This window comes from Ammospiza caudacuta, chromosome 6 (genome assembly GCF_027887145.1).
Source record: "Ammospiza caudacuta isolate bAmmCau1 chromosome 6, bAmmCau1.pri, whole genome shotgun sequence".
Classification (NCBI taxonomy): domain Eukaryota; kingdom Metazoa; phylum Chordata; class Aves; order Passeriformes; family Passerellidae; genus Ammospiza; species Ammospiza caudacuta.
In genome coordinates this window covers 27,574,386-27,597,757 of record NC_080598.1, presented here as the reverse complement: position 1 = coordinate 27,597,757, position 23,372 = coordinate 27,574,386, and the positions used below count along the sequence as shown (strand labels likewise).

General features: G+C 42.1%; 1 protein-coding gene across 3 annotated transcripts in view; it reads right to left on the bottom strand.

Moving 5' to 3' along the window:
* The window catches only part of AMBRA1 (autophagy and beclin 1 regulator 1), a 115,095-nt gene that overhangs the window by 5,549 nt on the left and 86,174 nt on the right, over positions 1-23,372 (bottom strand). For all 3 annotated transcript variants that reach the window (XM_058806322.1, XM_058806323.1, XM_058806324.1), the window contains 3 exons: positions 22,694-22,833; positions 6,415-6,507; positions 4,681-4,874 (listed from right to left, as the gene is read on the bottom strand). In XM_058806322.1, coding sequence (XP_058662305.1) covers positions 4,681-4,874; positions 6,415-6,507; positions 22,694-22,833 — 427 coding nt within the window. The remainder of the gene's footprint in view (positions 1-4,680; positions 4,875-6,414; positions 6,508-22,693; positions 22,834-23,372) is intronic.

The window sequence follows — 23,372 nt, the reverse complement described above, 5'->3', positions numbered from 1 at the left end:
AAATAATAGCTCTGAGGTGTGAGCTGCCCCACTAATTCAGATGCTTAAAGATAAAAATATCAGCATTTTTACATTAATTCACCCCTTGCATAAGAATAGAAAAGGGAGGGGCACACCACAGTATAACCAGCTATGAGTAATTATATCTCCCTTAATGCCACAATAATTACTTTTCTTTCCAACCCAGAAACATGTTCACACTTCCTTTCTGAGGTAGTTAATGCAAACAACTCCACAGAACTCAGAAAAAATACAACTGGCTTTAACTTGTAAGAATTTTCTTAGTAATATCTCGTCTTGGCTATACATATGAGTGAAACTTGCTTTTGTAATGAGAGTTTAAAAGTAGCCCACATAATTTAATCCCAAGAGACCCAAGTACTTGGAGTAGATCACGCTGTAAAGGCTTGCATAGTACATACTTCTAGAACCTAAGTCTATTTTTTGGTAGTGGTTTTCAGAGGATTTTAAAGAGAAACCAAAATTTGCAGTTCTATAGGACATATGACGCAGATTTTACAGATGGATGGGCAGATGAAAGGCTAAGGGATCTACCCACGTTTCTACTTGGAGGATGAGAAGCAGATTTGGAAGCTGATCCCTGGTGTCCCAGTTCCCATTTCCACACTAACTACACAAAAGTCACATCACACCTGACAAGAGCATTGCAAGAACGTGTTCAGCTAACATCAAACAACATGTTTCTTCTCCTTAGCGTTCATGAGGCTCGACTGGGGACAAAGTATTCCTGCCCAAGCAGCCCCTTGACACGTGTTCCTAATGTCTCAGATTAAATAAATTACATCACATGCAGGCACACTGATTGCTTCTAAGTGCTCCTCAGGCACTCCCAGGATCCTTTGCTTGTATCAGGAAAGTTTTGCTTGTATGTGCTGTCTTTTCACTACCAATAGTTTGAATCTCACAAACCCAAGCCTTCATGTTACAACCCTCTTCCCTCTCAAATGAATCTGCTGCAACATCTGAAAGCAGTTGGAACTGATGGAAATTTATATTGGCTGGTGATAAACACTTCAACCCAACAAGTTAAAAACTGTATATAGCATGACAGCATATGTTGCTCCCTCAAAGGCAGGCTAAGTAGCAATCCAGTGACAGCAAATATTCGGATGGCTACAATTTCAGTAACTCATGACATGTGCCTACATGCACAACAAGCACTGAGTTTTAAGCCCAAAAGACAATGCAGATGGTAGGAAATCAGATGACATCTGCTTTTCAGTTATTTGTTGTTGTTTTTTTTTTCCTCTTTAAAAACTAGATTACTTGAAAGACAGGTTATCTCCCAACAGCCAGGGGACAGCACGGGCCCACTATCAAACAAGTGTCCTGCAGCTCTGCAGAGGTCCCTCTCCCTCCGCCTGCAGCAGCTTTGGCAAATTGCAGACCCTGCAGTTACTGCTCCTTGCACTGTATTCCAAAGATCCAACAGCCTGAACAAGTGGCAGCCACAGCCTGACCCAGTCTGGACCGGGAATTACAATTTTTAAAGGTTAAAACTTTGGGCCATTAAATCTCATTAGGAATTTTTGTTGGGTTTTAAGTGAGATTCAATCTGCCAGCTGAATACAGATCCCACTCCCATTATGCCTGTCTATTTGCAAGGAAAACATAGTATAACGCCCAACAGATTGTTTCTAATTAAGGGTGCCTCAAAGTTACAACTCTATCACTATTTCCACTATGTCTGTCAGCTTAAAAGAAAATAGGAGACAGTTCAAACACTGTTTTAAGCGTTTCTTGGTACCTCTCCTAGTTTTCTCTCAACTCTAACTACCTTTCCTTTATGTGTGGCGTGGAAGCAGAGTTCACAAGTCCGCTATTAACTGCTGCAAAACAGAGAGATTTAGACATTAGAGGGATTCACTTCTAATAAAGTCATCATATACTCATTCCTCCAAAGAAGGCAGAAAGATAATCAGAGCAGCAAAGTCCCCGCAGAGCTTTGCATGAGAAAAGGAAACTATTTATACCCACACAGAACTTAATTAGATTTCTGCTGCAATTCTGCATACTCTCTTTTTTTTGTACAGTAAGCACATATCTGCAAGAAATGCCCTGAGCCAGAAGGGCTGACAGGACAGAGGACAGAAACCCACTCTCAGGGTGGCATTAGCCTTTCTCTTTTTTTTTTTCCTTTTTTTGTTTTTTTAACCTTACAAGGGGTTTTTTTCGTTTGGTTGGTCACTTGGGGCTTTTTCACCCCTCATGGCAGGGCAATAACTAGACCACTTTCCTTTACATTACTCGGAATCACACTTGATTTATCCATTGTGCTGATGATAATGCTGCTAAGCCTTTACATAGTGATTTCCATCTTCAAAGCCCCATACAAAACACTAATTAATCTCCACAGCCCCTGGTGTGCTGTACTATGGGAAGATTAATTCCTATTTAGTAGATGATTAATAATTTGCCCTGGGTCATACTCCAAGTTACTGGTAGCACATTTCTCACATTTCTTCTCCTTTTTTTTTTTTTTTTGCCTTTTTGCCCCTCACATCTAGATCACACTATTTGGAAACACGGTTTTCCTTCCAGCAGGCAGAGTTACGGCACATATGGTGGGTAAATTAGCCACCAGAAAAGCACCACAGCACCTGGTCTTGCCTGTTGCCTGCTGGAACACACTGGATGTGCATCACAAGAGTTGATGATGCTAGGAAAATGGCTGACTTACCATCACAACCAGCCAGTAATGCTCATGTGTAATGTGAAGCACAAAGATGAGCCAGACCACCAATGCCACAAGTACCTGGCTGACTGCCTAAGGTGTTGGGAAAAGGAGAAGAAAATTTGTCTCTCTGCTTCATGTCAATTCTTTGTACTATTCTTCTGTCATGTATTGCTATTGATTTTTTTGATCCTTCATGCTCCTGACCATTATAGTCTTCACAGTTCCCTGTTTCAAGTTACTTTTGAGCCCTTACACAGTAATTTCCACTGAGGATGCAACTGGCATAGGAACTGACCAACAACAGGTAAAAACACCTTGGCTCATCTCTGAGGCATGTGTTTAAACTGCAGTAGCTCCTTTGTTCTACAGGCCCCGATACAGCTGACAGGAGTGACAGCTCATTTTGCAGGTGTGGCCATTTGCAAGGGGACATGTGGTAAGTCAATGTCTGAGATGGAAATTGCTGATGTGGAACTTGCTGCTCTTCTTCCAAGCAAGAAAGAGAGATGAAGAGAAGTACCTGTCCTAGGCTTGTTATTTACACTCCTTTTCTTCCAAATGTTACACGTTTTTCTTCTTTGTAAAGATATCCTGCCAAGGCACTGGTAAAGAACAGCCCTTTCCCCGTCTCATTAACAGTCTAGTTAAAGCCTATGATCTAGATCTGGAAATTGAAAAGTTAAAAAGAACAAGATAAAGAAACTGTCAGATGATTGCAGAACAGCAGGAGAGAGAAGCAGTGTCAGAGAACTCTCCTGGTTTAACTGATTCCAAAAGCCTGCAGCATCAGCCATCATGGCCTTGATGCAAGAAGGTCCCACACTATCATGTTCTCAGTCTGTTCCACATTCAGTGGAAGAACCAGTTCCCATGAGTTCAGCATTTGTCCAGACAGTCTGTGCTCCAGTCTTATTCACACGCCATCAATTGTACCAACCTTCCAGAGAGGTTAATCTCAGCTCTGCTGAGATAAGCAGACGGAAACCCCAGTGGGCAGGAATTTCCCACTTAACTTTGTACAGAAGAGCTGAGATCAGAGAAACACAAAGCCATATCACACATGCTGGATACTACACAGCAGAAACCGTGGAAGAGTCACATACCAAAATGTAACTTTCAGAATGACAGAGAACAAGCAGGCATATAGGCACACACAGGCATGTTGTGGGCTACTTCCCAAAGCCAAGGAGGTTTATCATGAACCAACAACTTCAAAACTGTCTCCTTGATTTTCTCGTCTTTCCTATGTATATACTGCCCAACCCACACCTAGCCAAGCCTTCAGAGCTGAATGAAAGCACGAAGTTACAGTATTGAGACAAGAAGCTTGGATAAATCAATGTTTTCAACAGATTAGTGACTTTGTACAGGAATTGCACAGTAGCTGTTTCCAGCTCCTTACATATTGGTAAGTTTTCCTGGACTGCTAACCACTAGAGACATTTTTGTATAGCTGAACTGGGCACTCATCACGTACCTCATCAATCAAACTAAACAGTATTCTCAAAGATGCTTTGTGAGAAGTGATTTACAATGATTTACAGAAGTGATTTTATTTTGTATCAAAATGTTGAGCTTGTGAAGGCTGCAGACCTTTGGCATAAGTTGGAGGATCAAGCTGAACTCTTAAGACAGAGGCAGAAAGGATAACTCTGCAGCTTGCAGCCCTGCTGATGGTTAGGAGATCAGGACATGTGTGAGGAATGAAGGCAGTACAGGTGATTCTACAAAGAGACAATGATCTGGAGAAGAATGAAATTTCCTTCCTCAAAGCATGTGAAAAAGACAACTTTTCTATTCATATGGCCAGAGATTCACTCTCCTGATCATCTATGCCTGGCTACAGGCAAGTTAGGTGGGAGAAATCTTTGTTGAAGAGATAAAAGGAGTATCCAAACACACTGACAGGATGTGGACCATATGTGGAAACTCATAAATCACGAGGTAAACTCTGTCAGATGAACCACTGATTGACCTCCTACCTTCACCAGTCCCTGCAGAGGTGGATTCCTGCTCCTGTACCTCCCTCTCTGTCTGAGTCTCGGCATTCTGCAGCTGAGGTGCCAAGGTCTGGGTACCCTGTGATGTCACAGAGGTGGGGGGATTGCGGGGTTGTAGGCCTATGGCATTCATCAGGCCCATGTCCCTGTCTGTCCTCCACGTAGCTCTGCTGGTTCTGAAAAGAGAGAAAACCAATTAAGACCAGGATCACTGGAGGCAACATGCCCAAGCAAGATTGAAACACAAACGAGGGGCTCTTCTTGCCTCCGCTCCAACCAGGCACCTGCTTGCCAACATGAGGATGGGGATGACAGGAATTGTGACCTGCACTTATTTACACGCACTGGTCTCTTGAGTTTCAATGGAGTCTTAGAGTCCACTCACCCTTCCACAGAAGCAGCAAGTCTTACAGGCACTGAGAGATATCCCTGCAGCATCATTAAGCCTGCAGAACAACTGTCTTGGAGTCACTGCATTGAGGAGGCCCACAACGTGCAGTGTAGAAGCACAAACACACACAAAACCTTCTGCACAGCAGGGCAGTTTTAACTTCCATGGATGTGGCCTGTAGCCTTTCCCTCCTCAGGACTTCCCAGGTTGCCAGCATCGCACACGAATGCACTCCAGCAGGCATTTCTGCCCATTCCAGTCAGACAAGGGAAATCCTGTGTTCTCAAAAGCAAACAGGAACCACCTCAAGGTTCACTGGCTTCTCAGACTCAAACAGCTGAAGTGTACAATGCTACAGCTGAATCTTCACAATGCCACAACCCTGTTTTCTAAACTGACCCCTCAGTGCTGGGAACAGTCAAAAGATTCAAGGAAAGACTGCCTCATTTACAACCTTTTTTTCATAAGGCTTGGAAACCGGCTACACTTTTTTTTACTCTCTGTTTGACCTAGTTCATTCGGCACCAGTATTTCTGCCTTCAAGCTGCCATTATACCAGACTGAGTATGTACTGTCAGAAACTTAAGTAGTGGCAATATCCACTCATACAGCAGAGTAAAGAATCACTACTGCTTATTTTTCACCCACAATGAGACCAAGGCTGTAGGACAGCGCAGACATTTGCCCTGTAAACAAGCTCACAACTTCCTTGGTATGCTGAAGCTCACAACTCAGAAACACAACTACCACCCTCTTGCTGAGAACAGCTGGCTTACAGAGAAATACTTGTCACTATGGCAAGAAGCAATGGACTGCAGCATCACCCTTGTGCTCAGAACAACAACATGGGCATCACTGGACAGACTGAAACAGCCAATGGGGACATTAAGGGATTTAGCTTTATTTTTACACTTTATTACTGAGAAACAACTGTCCCATGACGAGTAATTAAAAAGATGAAAATCAATCACTGGGTAGGCACCATATACGTGCCCTTTTCTCTGCCAACTCCCCTGTTCTTCAGTTACCTTCCAAAGGCCATTTGCTTCACATGGTGTTGTTGATGCATCAAGCCCCACATGTTCCTCTCACAGCTGTGCTATGGGGGCCCTGAATGACACATGTACTTTACTATCACTGGCAGTTTTGGGCACTGAATGTCACTTCTGGAAGAAGGCCAGGTGACCCAAGCAGGCAATACCAAAGAGGGAGAAAATCGCCTACTTAAAGCTGCCAGTGGTAAGGGAACAAAGAAATGATGTCAGAGCTAACAAAAACAGCAAAAAGGGTCAGATCTCTCTAACCCAACACCCAGGAGGACTCACCCAGGCCGCTCAGTACTCCTGCTGCTGGAATGCACAGTGAAGACATTCTCATTCAGCTGGTCCCAGTGGTACTCAACTCCAGAGTTTAAGGCCCTTAAAATGCCAAAGAAGGAAAAAATATTAGTATGACAGGAAAGTGTTCAAGCCAGCACACATTACACACCCACAACATAAATAGTCTTGATTCCTGCCCTACAGAAACTGCAGATCTAGCTCACAGTTCACATTTTCATTAAAAGGATTCATTACCATAAACCACCTTGCAAACATAGTGTGCTGTATTACCAGATTACTCTGGAATATTCCATTCATTTCAATTCATTATTAGCACCAAGCCACAGCAGAGAGCAGAGAGATTTTCAGGAAATGAAGACATACAATTGTGCGTATAAAATCCAGTTACCCTAATTCCAAGTAACTAAACAAAGAACTGGAATGGAAAGGCCAATTCTCCCTGTGGTGTCTGCAAGCACCTCCTGCACTAGGTAATGGTCAGTAAGACACTGCCCTTATTCAACATTTAATTTCTTTGCAAATAATTCTCATTCTACCTATAGATAATCTCTATGCATCCCTCCCACTGTGGAGCAAGGACAGATGTAGAGGATATTTTAACAACTTTCCACAGAAGAGCTTGTACTGCATCAACAGCATGTGTGGCTGTTGATGAAAAATCCAAACTTCAATTTTACATTTAATGCTAAGTATAATGGAACCACCAATGCTCTGGAAACCTCTCACACAGCATTTCCCCAAAAGGTACACCAAGTCAGGGCTTACTACTCACAGGAACGGACAAGGGTATCAACCACTCCTGAAGACAACAAGCAATCACAGAAACATAACCACCATAATGCTGCAAGTACACATCCCACCAAGAAGAGGGTGAGAGCAAATCCAGCTTACTCTGTGCCATACAGGAATGTCACAGGACAGGCATTCACTATGCAGTCCCAGGCAGCATAGAGATCTCCCACCTACTGATGTGTTCCACCTTCAGAGGCACTCTGGGCTGCATTAGCATGGAAGGCACTTCCTGCAGTTTTTTTCCCACACCATGCTGACAGCTCACATGAGCTGCCTAGGAGTTTTGAAATGGTGCTGTGCACCACCACATGGTTGCTGGACTGCACACACCTGATGGTGCTGGGTGGAGAATCAGCAGTGCTGTGTAGTGGTCACAGAAAGGCAAGTGGGGGGAAAAAACCCGCAAACCAACAAAACAAAACCTGTGTAGACACAAGGGAACTCTGTCTGAAGAGCTGGACTTCCATCACCCTGCAGGCAGGCTCAGAACTAGGGGTAGTCCCATAATCTGAAGAAAGGATTCACGGCAAATAGTTGGTAGCTGGTTATGGCTCAGGCACAAACGAGATGTTTTACATACACATAAAAACTGTTGTCCCTGTAAAGAGATGCCTCAGCAGAATTGGCAAGAACCCCAGCTTAGAGGATGCTGCAGGTCACATATGCTGCAATGGGAAAGCAGTGTGTACTGGAGGCCTGGGGCTAGACTGCCAGGATGACAGCACTCCAGGTTAGGACCCAGGGTGAGAGATGAACAAAATTACGTCAACAAAATCACACATGGAGGCCATAAGAAGTAACCAGCCATTGCTTTTTCATTTTTTTTTTTGCATTATAACTCATGAAAGCAGCTGCCAGTGAGATGCTGATTTACAAAGGTTTCTGAGTTTACTGACAGATGGTAACTTGTCACTAAAACTGTGCCAGTCCCTCTGGCTGCTCCATCCCCTGCCTAATATACTGGCTGAGGATTAGCTGTCACACTTTGCTGTCTGCGAAGCAGCACAGTCCCTAGGCAAGAGAGACTTTCTGATGTCCTAGTCAAAATTTCCATTAAAAGTCTAGTGTACTTGGTATCTACAGCTATTACACAACAGAGCCAAGCTGACCTGTGCTCTTTTCCCTCTTCTTCCACACACCTTCATGTTTCCTAAAGAACAGGCATGGTCCCTCACAGCTACGTACATTATTAGTATTCCTTGTCAATGTGTGCCTTACTTGTCTTTGCCAGCTTGCCAGCTCTCAAGACAAGAAACCAGAAGACCACAAAGCTTCCCGCAGGCCAAGATGGGAGCTGACAATATCATGTTTCCTCTCTTCCCCCGAAACACCACGTTCCTGTAATACACAGAAAGTCCAGCTCCTACATACACTTCTACCTGCACTTCTTTGAGTGGATCAATTTTACTTCTACAAAAGCATCATGGTAGCAAGCTGACATGCAGTACACTCATAAAAAGCTGCTGACCATGTTCCTACCTATTCTGCAGTCTCACTACTGTACAATTAGGTTGTTGGACTGCAAAGTCCATTCCAACTTCATGCTGTCAGTTTGCACATGGTTAAATCAACAGGCATTCAATTTAATGCGTAACTTTTCATATTGGTTTTAAACACTGCCATTTATCAGCTGAGCTTCGCTGCCAGGGTCCTGTTAGCGATTTCTTTACTGCCAGAGAATCAAGGGCTTTGCCTTCCTTCCCTAGAAGGAGGACCTGTAGCAGATGGTGCCACTGCTCTGGCCGCTGACTCTGGGAACACCTACAAACAGGCTTAGGCCAAGGTCACTACACTTGGCCACGATGGGGGCTCAACATTCTCAGCACCACTTTGACCTGGCTTTTTAGTTTGGTGTGTCTCCCTGCTGGGCAAAAGAAGTGGCTCAGAATAAACAGCTGGCACTCCCTGCAGCAGTAAGCACCTTCACTGCTACCTTTCAGGAGTCTCTTCTTTGGCCAGCTACACAAATTACCCTTTCCCAAATCTACCTCTTGCAAAAGCCATAAGGCCCTCAGCACCATCTCTGTCCTCTTTTGTATGCATCTGGGTATCTCTGAGCTGGAATCTACATTGGTCTCTTTACAGCCCTAAGATCTGTATCATGATTGCTCCTGATTATGTTTTTCAGCCTTTAGATGACTGATTGAGCCTATAGAAGAGATGTTTCAGACTGCATCAAGATACAGTGAGGAGAGCATACACCTGAACTTACAGAGGGCACTGTTTGGGCACTACCTTTTATATGAAGATCATAATGTCTCTTCTTAATGAATCAAAATTTCATCAAAGAAATACTGCTATTGTGAAGGCTAAATGCCAGTTTTAACACCATGTTTGCATTAGAAACTTGATCACATAATCAGACCTTAAACCAACTTCAGTACACAACAAGATGTGTACAACAACCACAATTACCTTGGTTTAAATCAGATTTTCAATTAAGCTTACGATTTGCTCTGGTTTAGCCACACCTATTTAAAATAGTGCAATCTCCCTTCTCAGAAAGCCTAAAGGTTTTTTAGCTCCCATTGCAAAATACTGCTTGAATTTTGTAAATGAGTAGCCTTTCACAGTACGTTTCCCAGGAGATTTGCAAATCAAGGCCTGACGATTCATTCCAAAGAAGCAGAGCTTACACTGGAGAAATGAATATTTTCAGGTAATGTAAGCATTTAACTTTTGCTTCATCAAACTCTAGACATAGAAATGCTAGAAGCACTTTACATTTTCCAAGGCATAAGGTAGAAGCTCTGTGTAGCATGGAGCCACTTGGATGTGGATGCAGTAAAAAGGACATTTGTTGCCCAGGGCTTTAGGGTGAAAAATTGCAATTCTCCACACTGTGTCAGTCATGGACAGTGAAGTCCACTTAGTCAAGTTCTTACTTTCTTCCCTTTTATGGCTGTCACTAAGCTCTCTAAGCCCTCCCTGGAAATTTCCATTAGCTTTGTTACATGCAGAGCTGCTCACAGCCTGGATTTCCCAGCAGGGATCTGTTCTAAGATGGACTTTTCTTCACGCTTGTGTCCAGCTCACATTATTAACGAGCTTGGAGAGGATGAAGGGCACAGACTTGCAGGCTTTGCTGAAAGTCAAATAAGGATTCAGAGTGGAGCCTGTTAAGTATTAAGAGCCAACAACTTAGCACGCCTCTCCCTCTACATAGGGGTATTACCTAAACAGCTCAGTTATGTCTCCAGGAAGAAATTAGGACAAAGTACTAGGAATTAATGACAACATTATTAACAAATTACAAGAGAGCTGAAATGCAATTTAGTGCACTCGCTTAACCAGTACTTGAAGGGTAAATTGACAAAGCACAGGTCAGCACAACAGACTCAGACATGTGGGTAACCCCCCAGCTGGCATATCCAAAACTGGGAATTGAAGAGGAGAAAGGATTAGGATTAAAATTCCCCAACTCTATCATAACAATACAGTCAGGAGCATGACAGCAAGACAAAACAACCCATAATTAGCAAGTGCTGTATGCATGTCCAGGAAGGCATAAATAGCACTTACTACCTTTTCACTTGTATCATCAGGGGATGATTTAAGTGAAATCTGAAGACAGCAGCAATGAGCAAATGCACTGCTCTCCTCCTTCAAATCCTGCCACATGGAAAGGCCCAATAGCAGCCCACTTGTTTGCTCTTATACCGAATTAAATTTTGATTACAACATTGCTGCCTGCAATCCCATCCAAAAATATCAGCACAACCTCATTACCAAAATGTAGACTGTAGCAAGCCCAACACAGAAAGGAAGCTGCCTTTCTGATGTCATGCAATGCACCTAATTTTCATGCTGCCAAGTTTGCTTTCTCCACAAAAGGAAATATTCCTTAAAGCTGATTTCTCAAATATACTGTCCATTCAAGATCACTAAATGCAAGCACACAAAACCAGATTAGTTACAAAGATTTGAATTTCCCAAGACATGCTTTCTTCCCTTTGTGTAAACTTGTCATTTCTAAGCCATTCAAACTGTATCAAGGAAATAGAGTGAACTACAAGAGGGCAAGGTGACACTATGCTAAGGAACAGGAATCTATTGTCCTGGTTTGGGAAGGAAGAAGCAGCGCACAGTATCTCATGCAATGCAATGCAATACTGGCCATATTCCAGATGCATCCTTGTCAGCAGCTCATTATCTCTTCTGCCAGTGTGGTGATGATCAGCACAGCAAGCCCATCCCTAGCTCCCATGATTAGCTAGGCAACGGTATTGTTAGTACAAGGCGAGGTTTGGCACTCCCAGCAGCTGCCTGGATGGGAAAACAATAATTTCTAACGCCCTACTTCATAAATATTTAGCTTTCTGTGCAGGCGATGAACCACGTGCAGAGACAAATCCAAGTGAAACTGGCTGCTGTGCAAACTGTATGGAACCAAAGCAAAGGGGATTTCTGGAGTAATTCTGCAGGGCAGTAACTCCCTTTGACCAAGAAGAGGTGGCAGCTTCATTGGTGCCAGCCCATGTGTAACTAGCCAGGGGAAGGGCACAAGATCAAGTACAGGAATTCAAGGAACACAAGATCTGCAGTTTATGATTGACAACCACAGATATTAAAATGATGTATGACATCATCCTGTCCATCACATTGAGATGAATGATGCATCTAAGAGCAGCCTCATTTTCACTCCTCATACTGATACAACCCACTAATTTTCCAGAATCCTGCAAGTTTTGCCTGTGTGAAAACCAGCAACCATGCAGAAACATACCCTGATACCTACTTGAATTGTCCAAGGTGCTGCAGAAGCAGGACAGCAGCAGCTTGTGCAGCTGGTAGCTGTGTGCCTGCTTCAGGGAGGGTGCCAACTCAGCTTGGAACACTTTGCAAACAACTGGTCCTGCCAGCAGTCCTGCCAGCCAGGTTAAATATTTTGATTTTTGAAGATGCTGTATTCAAACACACCATTTGTATGAGGTCAGCCTTATAAAGCTGGTGGCACCAGTAGCTAATTCAGCAGCTCTTCTCTCTCAACAATGTAAACATATATGAGTTTGTTCTGTCTACCAGTGGACACTTAAGGCTGGATCCACTTCATGATCTTGTGGCCAGTGGATAGGATTTAGACAGAAGGCACATCCCTAACAGCCATCTTCCCTCAGTAAAATTTTGGTATCTCAGCTAATGAAGAGAGTCATCAGTCAGCTAAGCTCACAGATACTTCAGAGAAAAAGAAAAGAGAGATTAATACAATAAGAAGAACCCAAACAGAAGAGTTTCTTCTGATCCACAGGACCAGTATAGCTAAAAACTAAGTGACTTCCAGGAGTCACCATTTGCAACCTACCTACAGATTGCATGCAGAAGATAAGCAGACTCATAAAATAATTTGAAATGGATGAAACACACCACCAGAAAGCATTAAGAGAAATTTGTCTTATATTCTATGGGAGAAGTCTTCAATTAAGAATCAGTCTTCCAACAGATCCAACAGGAGTAACAAATGGAAATTTAGCACCAAGACAATGACAGAGCAGAAAGAAAAAAGTTTAGTATGAAAGTGTGGACATTTGATTATCTTAGGACTCAAGTAAAAATACTGCAGTTGAGAGTGCTGCCCATAAGGAATGCAAGGTTGAACAGAAAAAACAGTGTTGAGAATAAGGACAAGGAAAGTCCCTCTTAGACAGCCTTCATTCTTTTGCCAAAACACCAGAACAATTTTTAAAAGTGATTTTTTTAGAAATTTTTTATACTACAGTCATGTAAACACACTGTGTTTACACAGTGTGACATAGGAAGTTGTAACTTGTATCATGGTCATGAGAAAAAGAGCACAGCACCCAAGCCAAATAGCCGGGAACAAACAAGGCAGAAATAGACCAAATAAGAATTCCCTGAATTTTCACTTTCTTCTCACTAAATCTTGCCAGTATGCCACGGTATCCTTTACTATCTGGCTCCAACCACACCAAGTACCAGGTAGGGACACCTCTGGAAGGCAAATAACAGATTCCAGAAGACACAGCTTAAAGGTCTTCAAACAAGCACAGTTCAGCTTGATATTATCATCCACACAGCTCTAAAGATGGACAATTTACTTAAGTCCTCTAAAAATCTAAAGGCTCGTTAATTGCTTAAAGTGGTTACAGGCAGACTACACTCCAAAAAAGCTTTGAACCCTCAGAATATCTTAGGCTGTTTATGATCTATCAGCTCTTCCACTGGCTTAGACAATTTAGGATGCTAGAAGTGTTTGGAGGAGTGCAAATTGTTTATGCCTTCTAAGGCTTTAAAACATCTTAAACTGCTACAAGAGAGCTAAAGTCACTCTTAAGTCATATTTGAACTTTCATTACTGTTTTAGCAGAAGCTAACATTGATGAAATAGGGTTGTTTTGTAGATATTATGCCAGTAAACTAAACCATAAAAATACATCTAGAATGAGAGAAAGTAACATCAAAATAAAGTGCTTAAAATTAGCAAGCATAGCAAATGCTTATTTTTAATAGAACATTGGAATATGCACACACCAAGTTGCCAAGCTCCAGAACCAAGATCTTGGTTTGGTCAAGCCTCAGTGAGATCCACAGGGCAAGCAAAGTTTTATATTTTTAATCTTCAGCAGCTTTGAAATTATCCAACTAAAAAGTATTCTGTTTAGCATACAGGGGAAACTGCCTCCAAAAAAAAAGGAAAAAAAGGAAAAAAATCATCAAGAACCCCACATTGCAATTATTACTCCAATTATTCATAGTTTGTAGACATGAAGTTAAAATTATTGGCAGACAGATTTAAAATAGGGAACAAAAATGAAAAAAAAAAATTGGCTGTTTTATTTGCTAGCTGGATTCATTAGCAGAGTCCTGCTGGAAAAAAACAGGCATAAGGGACACCAAATAAAACTCCTCAAATAATATGGATTAAAAACTGGAAAATTAAAGAAAATCTTATTGGAAAGCCAAGGAAGTAAACAAGTGAACACGGAAGGTCTAGTACAGATCTGTGGAGTAAAAAAAGGTTATAAGGCAGGCGGGGAACTCGTGCTGCAAGGGAGGGAAAAGACATTCTAAAAATAAACATGAGGAAAATGGCATTAAAATGAAAAAAGGACTATTCGTTAGTGAGGCTAACGACAAAAATCAATGGTGTTTCAAAGTGGACAAGATATTGAACTCTCTTCTCTGAAGTCTCCACTTCTAAAATATCCAAGGGTACTTGTGTAATTAGGGACTAAGAAATATGCCAGACATAGCAGCTAGTTGCAATCATTTCAATTTTTTTAAAAAGTTAACTTTTTTGAGTCATTTGCACCTGTTTTTTAATACATTTCAAAAAAAAAAAAAAGAGGAAATGACAAAAGGGCAAAAAAGTCAACTTAGCAGCACTCTTCAAAAAGAAAGTCACACTTAAAACTGACTATTATTGTCTTCTAAGTGTAACTTTTATCTTTAAAGAGAGTAATATAACAAATAGAAAAAAGAAGATATATTGAAACAATGAAAGAGTGAGCCACATGCAGTAGGCAGTTAGTAAAATAATTGCTTGCATGAAATTTAACTGCTTTTGAAGACAGAATTAGAAAAAAGTACAGGAAGAAAAGGTGGCAGGTGTGATCTGAATAGATGTAACTGAAGCATTTGGTAACTGTTTTTACAGCACGTGGCTGTGCTCTTACAAAGAGCTCTACTGAAACTGAGAACTAGTTCGGGCCTGCAGATGACCAGTGATGCAGAGCACAAACTGGTAAATACCAGGCTATGATTTCTTAACACAGAGCTCTGTACCAAGTTCCCTTTCTCATGGTGCAAAATAAATGTCATTAAGGAGTCAGTCCTACAGTATTTCTTGAAGAATTGGGGGAGGGAAATGAGCTTGCTAGTAACTGAAGACTTAAAGCAGCTTTCAAAATTTATCTTTAGGAATCACAGATGTATTTAAGTGGAATTTTCTGAAGGCAACTTTCGCCTAATGCCATCAGTCATCCTGGATATCCCATTCACATACAAAAAGGGAAAAAAGAATAGAAAATGGTATTGGAATGGAAATACTGTTTCAAGCCTCCACATTAGCAGTCTACTTCAGCAACTGCAATGACCAAGCCTCTTGGCACTGAGGTTACCTAGGCTTCCTTGCAGAATTTGGAAATAATTAATTTAGTTTATCTTAAATGCAAGAATGACAAAATCCAAATGTATGCTTGCAGGATGCATCTATAATGCAAAATGGGCCATCTTTCCTTCTTTTCAGTCCTTTTATCAATCAAAAGCATCTTTTATCCTCCTTTAGATAATTCAATGTGTCTTTTGGTTAACAGGCAGCAGAAGTGCAGGACACACATTCACTTCCTTGTTAAAGGCCCTGTGCAGATGCTGCCATTCAAAAGGCCATTTGCTGGGAGGATGCAGGCATAAATAGTATCTCCAGCTACCCCAGTTATCAGTTGTGAGAACATTTCCTATGCAGGGCTGCTAACATTCCTTGGTTACACATGAAGGAAGACAGTTCCTCCTTCTGTCTCCTTGTTTACTCCATCCTCCAGAAGCTATTCTTAAGAGGCAAAGGATGTAGATTATGCTGCTGGGAGCATCATGGCTGGAGGCTGCAGAGCCTGAGGAACAGAGCCAGCCAGCAGGGAGACATGATGTGCCAGGCAGCTGCATAGATTACCATCTCTTTACCAACACTGATAACTAGATGTAGACACATTGTCCCCATCAGTAGATGGGAGGATATGCTATTCTCAGAGAAAAAAAAGATTGGCACAGACAGACAAATGCAGTGATCACTTGCAAAGCATAGGAATTTATCATAAAGATAATTTTCCTGGAATAATTTCATGTGAGAGAGATCTCACCCCAAAGAATTAAAATATGCACACTGCATCAGTTTGAGACTCTCCACACCTACTTCCCAATGAGAGAAATCTAAGGAATGCTGCCTCTGAACCAGATGCATCTTCAGGAGTATATTAATTCCATTACCAGAAGCTCTAACAGCTGAAGAAATCCTTCCTGTCTTGTGAATGCCTGCATTAAAAAGCTAGCCTTAAACAAGGTGTTTCAAGAGCTTGACATTTTCTCAGAACAGTGAGGTTTCTGTAACAGTATTTGCAAAAGCATGTGAGCACTGATCCCTTCCAGAACCTGCTTCTGAGCACAGGAGAGAGGACACTCCAGATGCAAAAACAAACAATTGATATTTGGATCCCCTGCCTTCTTCCCATGGTGTTCCTCCACAAGCAGAGACAGCAAAGGGCAGCATGCAGTCTGCTCCTCACTACTTTTGGTCTCACCTGCTTATGTTTTGCAAGACAGTTCATGTTTGAGATGCCCCACCAGGGATGTTTCTGAAGGGGAAAGCTCTTGTTGGGATGTGACAGGATAGGAAAGGTTGTGAACATTAAGAATCAAGTTCCTTTTTAATTCAGTAGAGGTGCTTCTACCACACAAGACAGACACAGAGGACTTCATTCCATTATGCAAATCCAAGGATTCAGAAACTGAATCAAACCTCGAAGTATGCAGAGTCAAGAAAGGGAGATTTACTGAAGATTATTACTGGTCACAGTTACAAAGGATGTCAAGTAGAATGTAGCAAGAGAAAAACATCCTTGGGGAGGCTAAAAAAGCACTAGCAGCCATGCAGAAAAGTCAGTGTGCAGCAGGACAACAGAGGAGTGGGGGAATTCACACTGCTGTATCACTTCCTGTGATGGACCTCCAGGCCACAGCTTAGTACATAGTAGCTCACTTTCTTCCGAAATGGAGCCTAAAGGCATTCCTGCGTATATCTGACATGGCTCTTCCACTGAATATCACTGTTATCAATTTAGTGTCTTGATTTAGCTCAGTGGTGCCCACCCTTGAAAACATGGCAGCCTCAGAGCCTTTCAATACCACACTTCTGCACTGAACACAAATTCATCTTAAATCCAAAAAGCACAGATTATCATGGGTTAATCTGAGGCCATGTGGAAGCAGACAGCAGACTCATGATCTAATGGGTATGCAAGTCTACCAGTTAGCAACCTTGACAAGAGTGAACTACAAGACCCTTGGAAAAGAAAAAGGCTGTCACAGCCTCATAAAGACTGCAACCTGTTCCCAAGCCACATCTGAGCTAACATTCTTTTATCAGCAGGATTTGCCTGTGAACCACAGACCTGAGTCCTCTTGCTCCAGCTCCAAGATCAGACTTGTGAACAGTAAATAGTTTCTCCTGTTGGTCACTTGTAGAGGAAGTTACTTCCAAAAGCTGGGTTCCTGCTGCAAAGTAATCCAGTCCCCTGGGTTCTTTCACACACACCATTCCTCAAAGACTTAGATTCAGAGGGTAAAGTACACAAAGTTTTTAACAGGTCACAGAGACCTGCTCTCACCTCCCCAGAGCACAACAGCTCCGAGAACCAACTTGTCAACACCTATTAAGATGGGAACCCTGGGTTTAGAATACCAAAACCTGCCTCATGGCTCAGCAGCTCAGTCTCACCCTCAGTCACAAGTATGCCAGTCAGCTTGTCTCTGCAAGCTGAGCTGCATTTCCAAACAGCTGAATCTTTTGCACCCATCCAACAAACATACAGGCTATTGCAGAAATCATCTGGTTGCCACCTTCTTCTAATTTGCAGTCACAACCTAATCAGTCAATTTGTGCCTCTTTGCTCTCTAATAAAAAAAAAAATATTTATTTATTTATTTATTTATTTATGTCTCTAGATCCAAACTGCTAGCCCCATTATCCCAGTGGGGTATGCAGCCAGGTGGCAATATGCTCACCCGGATGACAGCTGAAATATTTTCATTTATATCAGTGTCAGAAGTCACCATGGAACCACCAAAGGGAAACAAACCACTCTTAGCCAACCTGATTGCTTTCTCCAATGGGAATACTGGTTAGATAGGGGAGGGAAGAGAAGTGGATGTTGTCTACCTTGACTTTAGCAACCCTTTTAACACTGTCTCCCATGTTATCCTCACAGGCAAATGGGAGCTGCAGGAAGGATGCGAGGATGAAGCAGTGGATTGAGGTGGCTGAATGACAGGTCTCAGAGTCCTGCTGGAAGCCTGTAACTAGTGGTGTCCCCTAAGGGTTAATACTGGGCCCAGTACTGTTTAGTTTATTCATGAATGACTTAGATGAAGGGACAGATGCCTCCTCAGCAAGTTCAATGATGACACAAACCTGGGATGGCTGATATCCCTGCCATTCAGAAGGACCTTGACAGGAATGAGAGATGGGCAGAGAAGAACTGACTGAAATTCAAAAAAGGCATGTGCAGGTCCTGAACCTGGGAACCTGCACCAGCACAGGCCGAGGGGCTGATCTGCTGGAATGTGACTCTGTGGAGAAACACATGGGGGTCCTGGTGGCCAAACTGCCCATGAGCCAGCAGTGTCCTTGTGGCCAAGAAGGCCCCACAATCCTGGGGTGTATTAGAAAGAGCTTTAACAGCTCTTTTACAGGTCAAGGGAGGTGACCCTGCCCCTTTACCCAGCCCTGGTGAGGCCAAATCAGGAGCATTGTGTCCACTCCTGGACTTATCAAGACAAGAGAGACACGGAGCTCCTGGAGCAGGTCCAGTGGAGGGCTACACTGAGGACTAGGGGACTGAAGAGAGGGTGTCAAGAAGATGGAGCCAGGCTCTTCCTGACAGTGCTGACCAACAAGCAATGGGTAGAAACTGGAACACAAAGTTCCACCAAAACAAGAAGAAGGACTTTACTGTCCAGGTGACTGAGCACTGGAACAAATTGCTCAGTGAGATTTCACTATCTCCTTCCCTGGAAATATTAAAAAGCCATCTGGTCACTATCTGAGTTATGTGTTCTAAGGGATGCTGCTTGACCAGAGGTTGGACTAGATGACTTCCAATGGTCCCTTTCAACCTTGACCATTCTGTGATATACATTTAAATGGTTCTTGCTTCTTGGATATTTATGGAAGGCTATATAACCCCCTCCTTATCTTTCCTTTTTAGCCCTGATAAAGACTCCACACTGCAGATTTTCTTAGATAAAATGTTCCCCTGATCCCACTATCAAGCACTCTATGCTACTGTGCAAGTTAAAAGGCAAATTTTAAACTATTCCAGCTTATATATCTAGCTTCCTCTACACCCATATTAATATTTTGCCACCTCTGCTGTTAAGCATCTTGTATCTCATCCTAGAACAAATTTTTTTCTTACAGCCTCATGTATTGATGGCTTAATCACCTACAATCACCCAAAACCTCAGGTCTTTCCCCTCCTCCGTCATTTTATCTACTGAACTTAGTGTAATTAGTCACTAAGTGCACTTTGTACTGTTAAAGTCTCATTTCTATAGCTCCAGTCACTTTAACAGCAATGTGATTCCTTTGCAATACTTTGATTTTTCTCTGCAGTGACAAAGCTAATGTCACATCCTCAGCAAATTTATTCAGTGCACCCTTACCAGCCATTAATGTAAACAGTACTAATCAACCAGTTCCTGAACTGTTTTTTTGAAGAAGCCAAATGACCTCTTTTTTGACAGAGACCAGCTGTCAATAATGTTGTATTCTTTCCTTTTACCAGGACTTCACCCACTCTTTACCTGATCTTGTTCTAATTCTTTAGAAATTAACTAGATTTATTGTAGTTCCAATATAGGAACTGCCTTACTAAACCACAGATATGTTAGACCTAGAGCAAATCCCTGGCTGAGCCTTTAATTAGAAATAAAACCACAAAATTCTCAAGGACAGGTACACAACCTACTGTACTCTACTGCAAATCACAATGCATTTGATCCCACTTTACGTGTTTGGGGTTTTTTTTTACCTACCTTCAACATGTACCCTATAAATTTGTGTACTGAGATTACAAAAATGGACTGACAACATAATTTCCATTTCAATTTTTAACCAGTGTTTCTTTTGAACACTGGGAGGACTACTTGCATAGCATCCCATTATGAGTCCATGGAGCTTCAAAGTTAGGCCTTGTTTTTTTTCCTTTTTTTTGGTCAGTTTGTACTTCCAGTCTACTCATTTAAATCCTCTACTTGAGGAACAGCTGCTATTTCAATCTGTTTATATGATTCCTGTAGTACTTGGTTTCAAATGCCTCCACTGCATATGTGAATTAAGACCCAGGGAATTATAATAGTATCTGTTGTTTGTTACTGACCACAGCTTTCTTTGCCAAATTAGAACAGTCTGTGTGTGGGGGGGGGGGGGTCAGTAGTACAGTGTTTTCCTGCTGTTTGCTAGACTATCCTCCATATATCAATATATTCTCCTCTATCAATTGCTGAATCCTGCATTTAGTATTTGTCTTCCACTGTGTTACTGTGTATGGAAACCACACAAATATTTTTCATTTTCTCCCTCACTGCTCAAGTTAAAGCCAATATGCATACCAATCTCAAAACAAGTTTATTAAGCCAGGAACTACTGAGATGGCATGTCAGGATTTTTCCTTTCTCTAAGGATCTGTCAAGTAGATCTGGAACAGACACCACAGCTGCAAGCCACTTCTACTCTGATAGAGCCTCCTTCACCTTTGTGTTCTTATGTTAGTACCTCTATGCAAATTATACAGCTCAGTGAGTATCTACACCTTCATGCTGAGGTTAACAAGACACTCTTGACTCTTTTTAGTCTATAAAATGGTGCAGTTGAGAACAGAACACATCAGGTGTCCTGCTCCAGAAAGAACCCACCAGACCATGTGATGTTTACAATTATCACCAGAAGCATACAATCCACCAGCAGGAAACCTGCTGAAGCATTTTTGTCAACCCCCCAATAAATCTCCCACCTAATACAGCCACCTTGTTTCATGTTCACATACAAAACACCTATTTTCGTTGGAATAGTGCATAATTAAGACAGTGAGCTAAGAAGGTTGCACATGGATGTTGCAGAAGGGCTGATTGTGCTTCCATACCATATCATAAAAGTGTTCATATTGACTCTTTAATTAGTGAGGTGCCAAGAAGAGACATGCCTTTCAGCTTTGGGGTATACTGCAAGAACTGGAGTGGAAATCTAATGTGGGCTGCGTGAAGCCAGGACAGCTAGATCAAGCTTGACTGTGCAGCATTCAATCAAAGAATCCATCCTCAGGGAGACTTCATTTCCCTGGGTTCTCATCCAAGTTCATCTCACGAACCATAATCAGCAAACTAAATCTTAACCATTTTTCTATACCGAAAATAACTTAGAATATTCCCAAGTTCAAGAAATGAGCCATTATTCCTGAATAATTCTGCTTAGAAAATACAGCAACTTTTCTTAAAGAAATCCACTTATCCTGAAAGAGAGTGATTAGAGCTTATTCCATAACAGCATCTTATAGAATTTCATGTATAAATAAGGTCTTGATGAAAGATTATGTTCAAGAGAACAAGAGAGCTGCTTGAAAAGCACTGCCATTCTGTACTACCAAAACTGGTCCAATCTGATCTCCAACCAGACTTCACCAGAGGCTATGATGAATTAGTCACTGTTACAATTGTATATATTTATTCTGATTTCAGCTAGTGATTCTAAACTGACAATATGACTCTCCTCAAGCACCACATGCCTGATGTCATGGCACAACAGATGGAGTCCACATGCATGTGGTATGATCACCAGCAGTGCTGTAAGTTCCTAGCTGCCAGCTTTTAAGTTCCAAGGAACTTCAACATGTGAAGCACAACCCAAAAGAACACTAAGGTAGTTTACTACCAGGAAATAACTGAAGCAGAGAAACTTCTGAAGGGTCCCCGCAGCATAAAAGAAATGTGGTCCCAAAAGAACATTTGACCAACACAATGGAAAGAAGGGTTTCAACAAAGTAGGATGCAGACACTCCCCAGGAACACTGAAAGTATGTGTCACTGTCATCATCTGTGTCAGACCACAACTAAACTAGCTTGTGCATAATTGTAAGCTTATAAAAGGGGCAGTACACCTTTAACAGCTCTATACAAATTAAAGGGAACTGAAATGTATATGTCACACCACTGGACTTTAGGTGAGGACACCAAAATAATTCACTGGCTTGCTCATAATCATGACAAAAATCTTTGCAGTTCACAGAATCTCTTGCTTGAATACTGAAAAAAGTATTTGATAATTCTGGGTCAGCAACTTGCAACCTGGCTGGTGGTCTTCAAGAAGACCTTAAAAGCTGAGGAAAGCAAGCATATTACTAACTCAAATTTCCTGTCACTGTAAACCTTCAGAAATCTATAAATCCACAGAGGCTGAAAGACACTGCACTAGTCATTTGAGAAATAAAGGATCCAGAAATCCTAGTAGGACACGGGAAATAACATGAGCTAATGAGATGCACTTCAAACACTCTCTGAAGTTCACCATCAGCAAAACAAATACTGATTGTAAGAGACTCAGGTAAGCACTGTGGCAGTCCAAAGGAAGTATCAGGTATTGGGGTTTCAGGATGCCTCAAGCACAAGAAAAGCCATGTTATCCCCACTATCTGAGAACAGAATGGCTACAGCAGTTACAGCTCTCTGAAGTGTCCCCTAAAGCACTTACTCTGGCCGGCAAATCACCAGGTCCCCTTTGTTGGTGCCGTATGCCAGTCCCAGGCCGGGCTCGGGCAGCCAGCGAGCAGAGTTTATGCTGACGTGTCTCCTCTGGTCGGCGGGCATCGGGTACAGAACGTTGAAAACTCTCTGGAACAACAACAGGAGATTACTTGACAGGACAACATGAGGCAGGAGAGCCAAGAAGGCTCAAATTTCCCCACAGCAGCATAGGTGGCCATAGAGATATGTCACTTCACAGGATTGCAGGCCATCACTTAATCAGCAGTGAGAGTAAGCAGCTGCTAGAAATGCACATACATGTGCCCTTAAATCTTTAATAGGCTGACTGGCACACAGCTGTGAGGCATCCAGCAACCCAAACTGGGTATACTGACAACAACCCATTTAGCCCAAAAATATGACACATGGAAATCATAAAAATGAAGCCATGGGAAATAGAAAAAGCAGTAATGAATCAGTTTGGCTACTTGGAATAGAGAGGGACAAGATGCTTCAGTGTACTGGGCCATTCAAGTATCAGGACTTTGGAAGGGTAGGACTGAAAACTGCATTTACAAGACCAAATCATTAAGAGAATTTCTTCAAAAATTTAGCTAGTACACTGTCATTACCGCAAGTAACAGACTTTGAATCTGTATTTTCAATGGGATAAATCTAAGTGAAAG